The 13,338-nt window shown below is 42.0% G+C and overlaps 1 protein-coding gene across 5 annotated transcripts in view; it reads right to left on the reverse strand.

The window, feature by feature from the left end:
* The window catches only part of LOC118396872 (protein Aster-B-like), a 125,863-nt gene that overhangs the window by 87,112 nt on the left and 25,413 nt on the right, over window positions 1–13,338 (reverse strand). For all 5 annotated transcript variants that reach the window (XM_052467752.1, XM_052467751.1, XM_052467750.1 and 2 more), the window contains exons 4-5: window positions 5,734–5,799; window positions 3,846–3,872 (exon numbers count right to left, since the gene is read on the reverse strand). In XM_052467752.1, coding sequence (XP_052323712.1) covers window positions 3,846–3,872; window positions 5,734–5,799 — 93 coding nt within the window. The remainder of the gene's footprint in view (window positions 1–3,845; window positions 3,873–5,733; window positions 5,800–13,338) is intronic.

Raw genomic sequence — 13,338 nt, forward strand, 5'->3', positions numbered from 1 at the left:
CCAACAACTACATACTGAAATTTGATACACAATTCGAGACATTTTTTGGAGCATCTGATAATGAAAATAATCATTGTTATGTCTATCTAAATTAATGTCAATAGAAAACAGCTACTTTGCTGGTCGTGACTATGTTAGCCATAGATAGCAGGCTAGCTAGCAAGCAAGGGGTAAGAACATTGCCAGTGAACATGGCAACGGAACATAAAGAACAAACAACTGGATCGTGTCTCTGGCAACCAAAAGTTGACAAAGTATTTACAGATAAATGTGTGCTTAGTATTGTTTTCTTTGGCAACTGTGGTATAAACGCCTCCATTCTGTACATTACCTTGGAAAAATTAACTCCGCAAATGAAACGCCGCTGAATGACTTAAATGTAATGTTAAATGTCGTCCATTTTTTCCAAGGTAACGTACACAGAAAGTTGGCGTTTATCCCTTATTGTATCAGTAATTTTGAAAGGCAGGGAGCTTAATTGCTGGACACAATAGAAACAGATTCAGATTTAGTTCAGTAGACTATATGTACCTCATGTGATGGTAGTCAGTAGCTATAGTGGTCCAAACCTGGCTCTGTCTGTTTGTCACACCACCCACATGACTGGCCCCTCAACTCAGGCCAGGCCAGACCAGACCAGACACATTCCACCAGTCTCTACTAGTTTGCCTGATCATGTCCTGTCCTTCATGATCTGAACAAATAATAGGACCAAGACCAACAGGAATGCATTTTGAAAATTGAATAAGATAGTTATGAAAGAGGATACTGTCACGATCGTCGTAAGAAGCGGACCAAAGCGCAGCGTGGTGTGAATTTAATAGATGACGAAAAACACGAAGTAAACTGTACAAAAACAATAAACAAATATCGACCGTGAAGCTATCATAAGAACTGTGCTGACACAAGCAACTAACATAGACAATCACCCACAAACAAACAGTGAAACCCAGGCTACCTAAGTATGATTCACAAACAGAGACAACTAATGACACCTGCCTCTGATTGAGAACCATACTAGGCCGAAACATAGAAATCCCAAAATCATAGAAAAACAAAACAGACTGCCCACCCCAACTCACGCCCTGACCATAATAAATAACGACAAAACAAAAAAGGTCAGAACGTGACAGATACACTACCGATCATTTTTTTTGAACACCTACTCATTCAAGCGTTTCTTTATTTTTACTATTTTCTACTTTGTTGAATAATAGAAAACATCAGAACTATGACATAACCAAAAAAAGTGTTATATTAAAATATATTTTCTATTTGAGATTCTTCAAATCGCCACCCTATGCCTTGACAGCTTTGCACACTCTTGGTATTCTCTCAACTAGCTTCATGAGGTAGTCACCTGGAATGCATTTCAATTAACACGTGTGCCATCTTAAAGTTAATTTGTGTAATTTTTCCTTTTTAATGCGTTTGAGCCAATCAGTTGTGTTGTGACCAGGTGGGGGGGTATACAGAAGAGAGCCCTATTTGGTAAAAGACCAAGTCCATATTATTGCAAGAACAGCTCAAATAAGCTAAGAGAAATGACATTCCATCATTACTTTAAGACATGAAGGTCAGTCAATATCGAACATTTCAAGAACTTTGAAAGTTTCTTCAAGTGCAGTTGCAAAAACCATCAACAGCTGTGATGGAACTGGCTCTCATGAGGACCACCACAGGAATGGAAGACCCAGAGTTACCTCTGCTGCAGAGGATAAGTTCATTAGAGTTACCAGCCTCAGAAACTGCAGCCAAAATAAATGCTTCATGTAATATTTGTGTTGTGGAGAAATGACCAGGCAGGAGACGGGAGTACAGTTAGTTTCATTTAGTCAAAACCTCTCGTGCTCAACAGCCCCCATAGTGCGCATGTGCATTTACTATTAGGTGTAGTAACATAACACTGCCGTAATACATTACTGCTTAGTAACAGCATAGTAACTAAGTTCAAATAACAGACATCTCAACATCAACTGTTCAGAGTAGACTGCATGAGTCAGGCCTTCATGTCAAATTGCTACAAAGAATCCACTACTAAAGGCCAACAATAAGAAGAGCTAAGCTTGGGCTAAGAAACATGAGCAATGGATATTAGACCATGGGAATTTGTCCTTTGGTCCAAATGTGAGATTTTTGGTTCTAACCGCTGTGTCTTTGTGAGACGCGGAGTGGGTGAACGGATGATCTCCGCATGTGTATTTCCCACAGTAAAGCATGGAGGAGGTGTTATGGTGTGGGGGTGCTTTGCTGGTGACACTGATTTAGAATTCAAGGCATACTTAACCAGCATGGCTACCATAGCATTCTGTAGCGATATGCCATCCCATCTGGTTTGGGCTTAGCGGGACTATCATTTGTTTTTCAGGACAATGACCCAACACACCTCCAGGCTGTGTAAGGGCTATTTTACCAAGAAGGAGAGTGATGAGTGCTGCATCAGATGACCTGTCTTCCACAATACCCCAACCTCAACCAAATTGGGATGAGTTAGACCCCAGAGTGAAGGAAAAGCAGCCAACAAGTGCTCAACATATGTGGGAACTCCTTCAAGACTGTTGGAAAAGTATTCCAAGTGAAGCTGGTTGAATGAATGCGTAGAGTGTGCAAAGCTGCCATCAAGGCAAAGGGTGGCTATATAAAATATTTAGATTTGTTTAACACTTTTTTGGTTACTACATGATTCCATGTCTTATTTCATAGTTTTGATGTCTTTACTATTCTTCTATAATGCAGAAAAGACTAAAAACAAAGGAGAACCCTTGAATGAGTAGGTGTTCTAAATCTTTTGACCGGTAGTGTATATCTGTGTAACCATGGTAACCCCAGACAAAGTACCTCAAACATGCCTAAGAATGATGAGGGACAATGGAGGATCAGCCCCCTGTGTTAAGCAGCTTCAACTGTAAATACACTAACATTGTCATCAACAGCCCTCTTTCTCCCTAAAAAAAAATCAATTAAAAAAAATCATTTAAATCAGTAATCCCAACCTTAACACAGCAACAACCAGTCATCCCACATACTAAAACAACACACTGCTGACAGACCTACCAAACTGTGACCTGTGTGTGGATAGCAGGATACCCTCCTACACACATACACAATGAGTAATGACAGATGAACAAAGACAACTACCATATTGCACATACAAATCAAAACCGTCATGCATTTCTCATACCTCCCCATTACAATCCTATCACTCACCTTTTGGGCTTGTGTCATAAAAAGCAGTGGCAAGTGTCTCCACAGGTGTAACCTTCAGAATGAAGTGACTGCACACAGATCTTCAAACCCGACCAAACAGAGTAGCTAACAGACTAATCGCAGCAACCTGCTGTCCACTAACAAAGCCCTGTTTGTGTCCCACATTGTGACTGATGTTATTTGTCCAGTAAAAGCAAACAATGACATTCCATGGCTTGCAACTGTATTCACGACTCGCCTTTCCAAATGTAAAGTGTATTCAGACACCTCTGTCAGCAGGGACAAAACAATCTGTCACATGCAGGGTGGGCGGGCTGGGGTCCATGGGGTGACAGGACAGCAGGTTCCTATACACCACGCCATCTAACCCCACAGCCTATACACCACGCCATCTAACCCTGTGCTTCTACACCTACATTGCTTGCTGTTTGGGGTTTTAGGCTGGGTTTCTGTACAGAACTTTGACATCAGCTGATGTTAGAAGGGCTTTATAAATACATTTGATTGATTGATTGATTGATCTAAGCCCACAACCTATACACCATAAACCCACAACCTGTACACCACACCACAACCCCACAGCACAGGATCCACCACTCAGCTGAGAATAGGACGTATAAGGAAGAGCGCAGGCTTACCAGATCTTGTCCGCTGCACTGTCAGATCTGGAAGGCAGAGAAGAGAGAAAGCAGATGTCACTCACAGGGGCATCCTCATATACTTCACTCATACAGGTGAATAGCTTGACAAGTCATTGTCTCATCATCTTGGTATCTAACAGTGGGGTCGGGCTGTGACCAAAACCTCAAATTTATCCTGAGAAAAACGGCATAATCAACAGTTATTGTCCAGTCGCAGCATTCTACAACAGGCACCAAAACAATGAGAGAAGAGGGGGTCATCCTGGATTATATTGTAAACTAGTAAACAAAGACAACAAACCACAAAATCCACTTGTCGAGGCAAAACCGCTTAAGCTCGTGCAATGAATACTTAATGCTAATAACCTAGCCTGCTCCCATTACACCGGAACATCCACACACTGCCACCGGCATCCCAGCTAGCCTACCGGTAAACCAGCTAATCTGTGCCGTGCTGTAGCTGCTCTGTGAGCAAACATACCGCTGCAGACAGCCATCGACAAAATCCAGAGCAGACATTAAATATAGCTGTTACCTGCAGAGGAAACAGGACATTCCATGTCCTCTAAAGCTGGGTATGGACCGTTTACCCCCCAGCAGCAGTAGCCAGGTATTACAAGCAGAGAGAAAAGAGGAGCATGCAGGACAAATCCCATAAGGTCAAACGTAAGGTTCCTATACGGAGCAGTACACAGAGAAATAGCGCAGGAAAAACTGTAGAGAAAAAGAGCAGTGAGGAGAGGGGAGTAGAAGAGAGTGAGATAGGAAAGGGAGAGTAGAATGTTGTAGTCTACCGTAGCTACTATAGAAGAAAGAGAGAAATAAAGAGTTAAAAAGGGGGTATTCCAACAGCACCAGCTCAGGCTGCTGATTTTTCAATAATGGTTAATACTCTGTATTTCATTTATTTCAAAGCCATTATCACAGCTTTAAGCCCCCCCCCCCAGTCAATTTGGCTGCGATTTGTTTGAATGTCTAATCTTTTTCTTTCACCACTAAACCACAGTATGACAAATCCATTTTCATTACAAAAATGCAGCAATTGAAAGAGGCAGATATGACAGGTGCCTTTGGAAGCTTCAAACAGCCCTTCCTCTCTCCAGAATGAGCTACAGGCCATTGAGTTCCTCCTGATGTGGTATCTCATAGCTGAAATATGATCCTCTCTCTCGCCAGGCCAGCAGGTAGGCAGGCAGGCAGGCAGGCACCATGCTCTGCTCTATCTAATTTACTTCCCATGCCTGACATTTGTGCTCCCTGAGAACACTTCAGTATATCCCCACCGCTGAGGTAATATAGAGCTGGAGCCGCAGCCATCCACCCACTCACACACACACAGCCCAAGAGAGGGAGAGGAGGTAGGTTCCCACATTAAGGAAAAGTATGTTCTCACTCACATTTGAAGCACTGCCACTAACATGTGAATTACAATTGCTAGCAAATTTAGCATGCTTAATTACCACAGGTCACTCACTTAGTGAAGAGAACATCAAGTGCCTTGAATTCTTAACTTATCACAAATTGAAAGGATTACAAATGACTAAACGGAAGACTGACATGCCCCAAAGAAGAACATGTTCATTGCACTCATTACCAACAACATGGAAAATGCATTTAAATGGTCAATAATGGGTGTTACAATCCATATGCAGCAGTGCCCAGCAGTGCTGAGGACCAACTGCCATCTAGTGGTGAAAAAGCAGCAGTATAAGGAGCAGACGGAGAATACAGTAATTTGAGCATCCTGATTCATACCGTCAGCGCTCTCCCCTTGCTTTCATCAAACCAGACAAATGATTAAATACTTTTGCATACATACAAAACGTAGAATACAAAAACACACAGAGAACACATACAAGTAAATTCAGAATATTCTTATATTTACCTCTCCTCTAGGTTGAAGGGAGTCAGGGAGCGAGTGGAGTCATCGTCATGGCTACTCTGCTGGCTGCTGGGTGACAGAACACAACAGAGAGGAACACATGTTAGTCACACACAAATACACACTCACACTATAAATCCAGTGAAAACATATGATCGGGCCCTACCCAGTCCTTCAGGTACATTCATAGAGAATTTCACTGCTACGATGATTCTGTGTCCTGAGAATGCAAACTTCAGTACGTGTAATACCACAGTATATATACACACACACACACCTCTTAGTTATACCCACTAGATGGCCCTACAAGACACACAAACACTGATCATGAATCATAGAAGAAGTTAACCTATACTGTGGCCCTTAAGAGAATCCCACCAGTCCTGCTGTGCTGCTTGGCTACCCATTCAATCTCTGTGTGAAGTACTGATTTGAAGACATACAGGTAACTGCCAAAATAAAGGAAACACCAACATAAATTGTCTTAATAGGGTATTGCCCATCACAAGCTGCCAGAACAGCTTCAATGCACCTTGTAATAGATTCTACAAATGTCTGGAACTCTATCGGAGGGATGGGACACCATTCTTCCAATAAAGACTCCATCATTTGGTGTTTTGTTGATGGAAAACACTGTCTCAGGCACCACTCCAGAATCTACCATAAGTGTTCAATTGAATACACACACTTTAAACGTCTTGTGCTCTTTTGAGACGCCTCTTTTATAGTCACTGAGGTCTCTTCTTTTAGTCATGGTAGCAAAAATAATTGGCAACTGGGCATTGTTATACATGGCTCTAAGCATGATGAGATGTTAATTGATTAATTAACTCAGGAACCACACCTGTGTGGAAGCACCTGCTTTCAATATACTTTGCATCCTTCATTTACTCAAGTGTTTCCTTTATTTTGGCAGTTACCTGTAGGTAGCTGACATGGAGAAATGGTCAGACATCTGAGGATGATCACTTTCAAAGATATCTGACATTACCTTTAACATGATCATAAAGGAAAGTTTTTAACATAATACATTTGCATAAGACAGATGTTCAGAATTATCCAAAGAGAAGCTGAGAGCTATCTGTCCTCCAGTCTTAATCATGATATTAAAAAGGAAAGTCATTGGTGAAATATTTTTTGTTCATCATGTTGCCTCTGAGGAACCAGTTTAAAACAGCAGACTAGGCTAAACTATGCTTCAGTGAAGAACAGTCAATCATTACGTGTTTGGAGACCTTGTGAAATGGTGGTTGTGTCCATGACTCCAGAGGTTTTTAGAGAGGGCTTTTCTTTTGCTTAGGTAATATGCCCCACTGTCAACTTAGGTTCTGTGGTTTCTCAACTGGCGCGCCAGACAGTGAAGCTCTGCCTAAGTTTTCCAGGTAGTTATCAAGGTTGTTTTGAGGGTTGGAGGGAGATGTATACCCAAGTGAAACATTCAGCAATGTCTGGATTGCACCTGCTCTACAAGAAATCAGGTGTAGGTTTTTAGTAAACTCACTGCTCTGAGTTTGTGTGCATGTGTGTGTTGGTTAGACTTTATGCAAGTGTATGGAATGTATATGCTGCACAACTGTTCATGCCTCTTTCAGAACACAAGCAATGGTTGTTGGAGGTGGCATGAGGCCTCACTAAATCATTAATAACTCATACACAATTGATTCACTATGTGCTTAAAACATGATAGTTACTGTGAATTTAGAGAGCACTGGCATTACAGACTTAGAGGCAGCCAGAGTAGTGGTAATGGGGTTCTCTCTGGGCTTTGAATTCTTTCCAAAGCAATTGCTTTTCAGGATGGGTTTCTGAGAGACAATCCAAACAAAATTGAGGACTTTAATAGACTATTAGACAACCATATGTCGTATTATGTTATCTATATAAGTATCAACAGTGGTTGATTCGCAAGAAATAGCCACTTACAAAAAACGTGAGCAGGGTTAACATTTGTCATTCACCAAATATAAACTTGACATAGCTGTATTGCATTATGCAGATTGAACACTAACCATTACTTGTTAAACTGTCACGATAAGTTCCATTGTAACTACAGTAAGTTACTCACACTAACCAATGGGTCAATTTGATGTATAACTAGATTACTTATCTAAAACTGTAACAAATCTTTATTGGATGTCATACAGTACAAATGGATCAGTTTTGATATCTGGATCAGTTTTGATATGGAACAGTTTTGATATATGGAACAGTTTTGATATCTGGATCAGTTTTGATATCTGGATCAGTTTTGATATCTGGATCAGTTTTGATATCTGGTAAGACACTTAAAGACCCAACTCCAATATATTCTCCTAACAGAGTCGTCCCTTGTGTCAGAGATTGGAAATATCTGACCTAAATCTGCTTCAAGACTAAAAGTGTCTGATTGAAAAAAGTGTCATACCATGTCTGACTGTCTCACTTTCAATCTTACTGCTGCATGAAATAATTATATACAATCCACACTGGGATTTTCATACAAACTGGAATATATTTGCCATTGAAACAGTTGAAACTCTAGACAGACAACAGTACATCTAAGACAACTTCAGACCCTATCAAACATGTTTTAGGCAATTATTTTATTAGAAACACTGTTTTGAGTCAGACAAAGCGCACATAGTAGTGTCTTGTCTTGGATTGTCGTACAGAAATTCAGCCAACTCCTAAGGAATAGGGCCTAAACAATGGCCAAGTATTTACCCTTGGTACAGCCTATAGCATTATCAGTAATTAAGGTACTGTACTCACAGCATGTTTGATGGGTGTTCTCTGTGAAGTCCAGCTAAAAAGTGCTTAGAATGTCCAGAGTGGTCCATAAGTCACACAAGCCAGTTTAACTATTAATGCCGCCGTACCATGTTTATATATTAACTGACTAGGTCGCACTTGAGCTTGGACTAAAGCTGTATCTGTAGCCGTAGAATCTAGAGTCATACATTCCTTCAGGTTACCATCCTTACCTTATGAAACAGACAGCTCATAGTCACATTTTTATACACACAATAACCCTTGAGTAAGAATGTAACAATAAAACAATACTTCCTCTGTAACAGATTTACTTTTCGCAATGTTGAAATGACTGAGTTCAGGGAATACAATACAATTTAAGGGCTTTGCCCTGCTTGTTAAAGAGCTAACGTACGCTAACCCCATTCCGTCCAAATGTGCGCAACCGCGACATTCAAATGAGGCTGCAAAGAAAACAAAATGGGACTGTAACAACTGTGTTGACATCAAAATCTGGGGTGTGAACTACGTTTCTATTCAAGCGTTGATTGACATGGTAATAGCTCTATAGAATTGGAGAAACGTTTTTAAAAAATGGACCCCTCTGACGCTGTACATTACATCGTGACTTGTCATGGCGTAACGTACAGCACGCATAAAGCAACTAATTATGTTTTACAGCCTCTCTCCACCAGGTGTAGCACTTCTCTCACCATTTAAAAACAAGAAAGGGACAGGTACAGGGTAAGGGGGGGATACCGAGTCATTTTTTGCGTCATCACTGCAAGTTATCATGCCTCTGAAAGCTGCCACTTTCAAGGAGTGCCACACTAATCTGGATGCTTATAAGAAATCCTGCTATTCCCTTAGACAGACCATCAAACAGGCAAAGTGTCAATAAAGGACTAAGATTGAATCCTACTACACCGGCTCGGACGCTCGTCGGATGTGGCAGGGCTTGAAAAACATTACGGACTACAAAGGGAAACCCAGCCGTGAGCTGCCCAGTGACGCAAGCCTACCAGATGAGCTAAATGTATTTTATGCTCGCTTCGAGGCAAGCCACACTGAAGCATGCACAAGAGCATAAGTTCCAGACAACTGTGTGATCAGGCTCTCTGTAGCCAATGTGAGCAAGACCTTTAAACAGGTCAACATTCAGAAAGCCGCGGAGCCAGATGGATTACCAGGACCTGTACTCAAAGCATGCGCTAACCAACTGGCAAATGTCTTCATTGACATTTTCAACCGCTCCCTGACCGAGTCTGTAATACCTACATGTTTCAAACCGACCACCATAGTCCATGGGCCCAAGAAAGCAAAGGTAACCTGCCTAAATTATTACCGCCCATAGCACTCACGTCGGTAGCCATGAAGTGCTTTGAAAGGATGGTCATGGCTCACATTAGCACAATAATGCCAGAAACTCTAGACCCACATCAATTTGCATACCACCCCAACAGATCCACAGATGACAATCGCACTCCACACTGCCCTTTCCCACCTGGACAAAAGGAACACATATGTGAGAATGCTGTTCAATGTCTACAGCTCAGCATTCAACACCATAGTGCCCATAAAGCTCATCACTAAGCTAAGAACCCTGGGACTAAACACCTCCCTCTGCAACTGGATCCTGGACTTCCTGACGGGCCACCCAAGGTGGTAAGGGTAGGCAACAACACATCTGCCATGCTGATCCTCAACACTGGGGCCCTTCAGGGGTGCGTGCTTAATCTGCTCCTGTACTCCCTGTTCACCCATGACTGTGTGGCCAAGCACGACTCCAACACCATCATTAAGTTTGCTAACGACACAACAGTGGTAGGCCTGATCACCGATAACGATGAGATAGCCTATAGGGAGGAGGTCAGAGACCTGGCAGTGTGGTGCCAGGACAACAACCTCTCCCTCAATGTGAGCAAGACAAAGGAGCTGATCGTGGACTATAGGAAAAGGCGGGCCGAACAGGCCCCCATTAACATCGACGGGGCTGAAGTGGAGCGGATCGAGAGTTTCAAGTTCCTTGGTGTCCACATCACCAACGAACTATCATGGTCCAAACACACCAAGACAGTTGTGAAGAAGTCATGACAACACCTTTTCCCCCTCAGCAGACTGAAAAGAGTTGTCATGGGTACCCAGATCCTCAAAAAGTTTGACAGCTGCACCATCGAGAGCATCCTGACCGGTTGCGACACCGCCTGGTATGGCAACTGCTCGGCATCTGACCGCAAGGCACTACAGAGGGTAGTGCGTATGGCCCAGTCCACCCCTGGGGCCAAGCTTCCTGATATCCAGGACCAATATACTAGGTGGTGTGAAAGGAAGGCTCTAGTCATCCAGGTCATAGACTGTTTTCTCTGCTACCGCACGGTAAGCGGTGCCGGAGCGCCAAATCTAGGACCAAATGGCTCCTTAACAGCTTCTACCCCCAAGCCATAAAACTGCTGAACAATTAATAAAATGGCCACCCAGCCGAATTACATTGACTCCTTTACAAATGACCTCAACTAATCTGTACCCCCACACAGTGACTCGATACTGGTACCCCCAGCATATTTCCTCGTTATTGTTTGTGTTACTTAATTTTTAAAACTTTCATTAGTAAATATTTTCATAACTTTATTTATTGAACTGCATTGTTGGTTAGGGGCTTGTAAGGTCTACTACGCCTGTTGTATTCGGCACATGTGACAAATACAATTTGATTTGATTTTTTGTGGTAACAGGGACAATTACAACACAAGTAATGCTTATTGCATTGCTTTCAAGTACACTGAAAATGGCCTTGAACCAGATGTGACTACAATGGCTTCACCTGAGGCTTGCTACAGACAGAACCTCACTGCAAACAACGAAACCTGGAACCTGTACTTTATTGGTGTGCAAAGGCTAGAATGACAGACCATCCATTTTCAGGGATATACAGTGGGAGTGAATAATGCATGAAGTAAATGTATTGTGGTGTTGCGATTGCGAGAGGCTGCACATAATCTCTAACATGGCCATCGTATTGTAACGGAAAGCCAGCCAGTGGACGTAGAGCTTCCAGCAGACCATCCTCCACCTTCCCTCACTACACTACATCACCTAGGCAAGAAGCAGTGCCTTGTTCCCATCAAGGCTGCTCTGACCATGCACTTACACACCCTGCTGGCAGTGACAAACAGGCATCAAATGTGGGTCTGGATCAACGGCACAGCCCTGAAATAAGTGTTGTCATTTGTCACAGCTTCTTTTATGAATGCTTAATTCATAGCTGTGTGCTGCAGAGGCAGTCAGAAGCAGTGGTTCCCTTAAGGCTACAAGAGAGCAGATGGAGAAAAATGTCAATATCTCGTTATGTTCGCTAGCTGTGTCGCCGCTACCCAACAAGATGAAAATAGCTTGGGTCTTCAATACTGCCAAATAAATAATTGATGATGGGATTATTAATATTGAGTTGTGGTGGCTTATGTAACACATACGCCCACTGTTAGTCTTTTCAGTCTTCATCCATCAGTTCTCTCACAGCAAAACAGACCAAGACAGGACTATTCAGCAGCAGAAAGGAATACTGTATGTGTACGTGAACCATTGACTGATAATACGGTGTGAACAAACTGGTTTTGCATCCCTTGAGGGGGATATACATGTGATTCGTCTGAAATGGTAATGGTCCAGTTTAGAGGTCGACAGATTATGATTTTTCAACGCCGATAACGATTATTGGAGGACCAAAAAAAGCCGATAACGATTAAAATCGGCCAATTTGTATTTATTTATTTATTTGTAATAATGACAATTACAACAATCCTGAATGAACACTTATTTTAACTTAACGATGTCATAAGGTGAATGCACCAATTTGTAAGTCGCTCTGGATAAGAGCGTCTGCTAAATGACTTAAATGTAAATGTAAATGTAAATATAATACATCAATAAAATCAATTTAGCCTCAAATAATTAATGAAACATGTTCAATTTGGTTTAAATAATGCAAAAACAAAGTGTTGTAGAAGAAAGTAAAAGTGCAATATGTGGCATGTAAGAAAGCTAATGTTTAAGTTCCTTGCTCATAACATGAGAACATATGAAAGCTGGTGGTTCCTTTTAACATGAGTCGTCAATATTCCCAGGTAAGAAGTTTTAGGTTGTAGTTATTATAGGAATTATAGGACTATTTCTCTCTCTACCATTTGTATTTCATATACCTTTGACTATTGGATGTTCTTATAGGCACTTTAGTATTGCCAGTGTAACAGTATAGCTTTCGTCCCTCTCCTCGCTCCTGGGCTCGAACCAGCAACGCATCGACAACAGCCACCCGCGAAGCAGCGTTACCCATCGCTCCACAAAAGCCGCGGCCCTTGCAGAGCAAGGGGGACAACCACTCCAAGTCTCAGAGCAAGTGACGTTTGTAGCGCTATTAGCGCGCACCCAGCTAACTAGCTAGCCATTTCACATCGGTTACACTAGCCTAATCTCGGGACTTGATTGGCTTGAAGTCATAAACAGCTGCTGGCAGACGCACAAAAGTGCTGTCTGAATGAATGCTTACGAGCCTGCTGGTGTCTACCATCGCTCAGTCAGACTGCGCTATCAAATCATAGGATTAGTTATAACATGATAACACACAGATATACGAGAAATACGAGCCTTAGGTCATTAATATGGTCGAATCCGGAAACTATCATCTCGAAAACAATCTATCTAATCTTTCAGTGAAATACGGAACCGTTCCGTATTTTATCTAATGGGTGGCATCCATAAGTCTAAATATTCCTGTTACATTGCACAACCTTCAATGTTATGTCATAATTAGGTAAAATTCTGGCAAATTAGGCGGCCCAAACTGTTGCATATACACTGACTCTGCGTGCAATGAACGCAAGA

Source organism: Oncorhynchus keta, chromosome 18 (genome assembly GCF_023373465.1).
Source record: "Oncorhynchus keta strain PuntledgeMale-10-30-2019 chromosome 18, Oket_V2, whole genome shotgun sequence".
Taxonomy (NCBI): domain Eukaryota; kingdom Metazoa; phylum Chordata; class Actinopteri; order Salmoniformes; family Salmonidae; genus Oncorhynchus; species Oncorhynchus keta.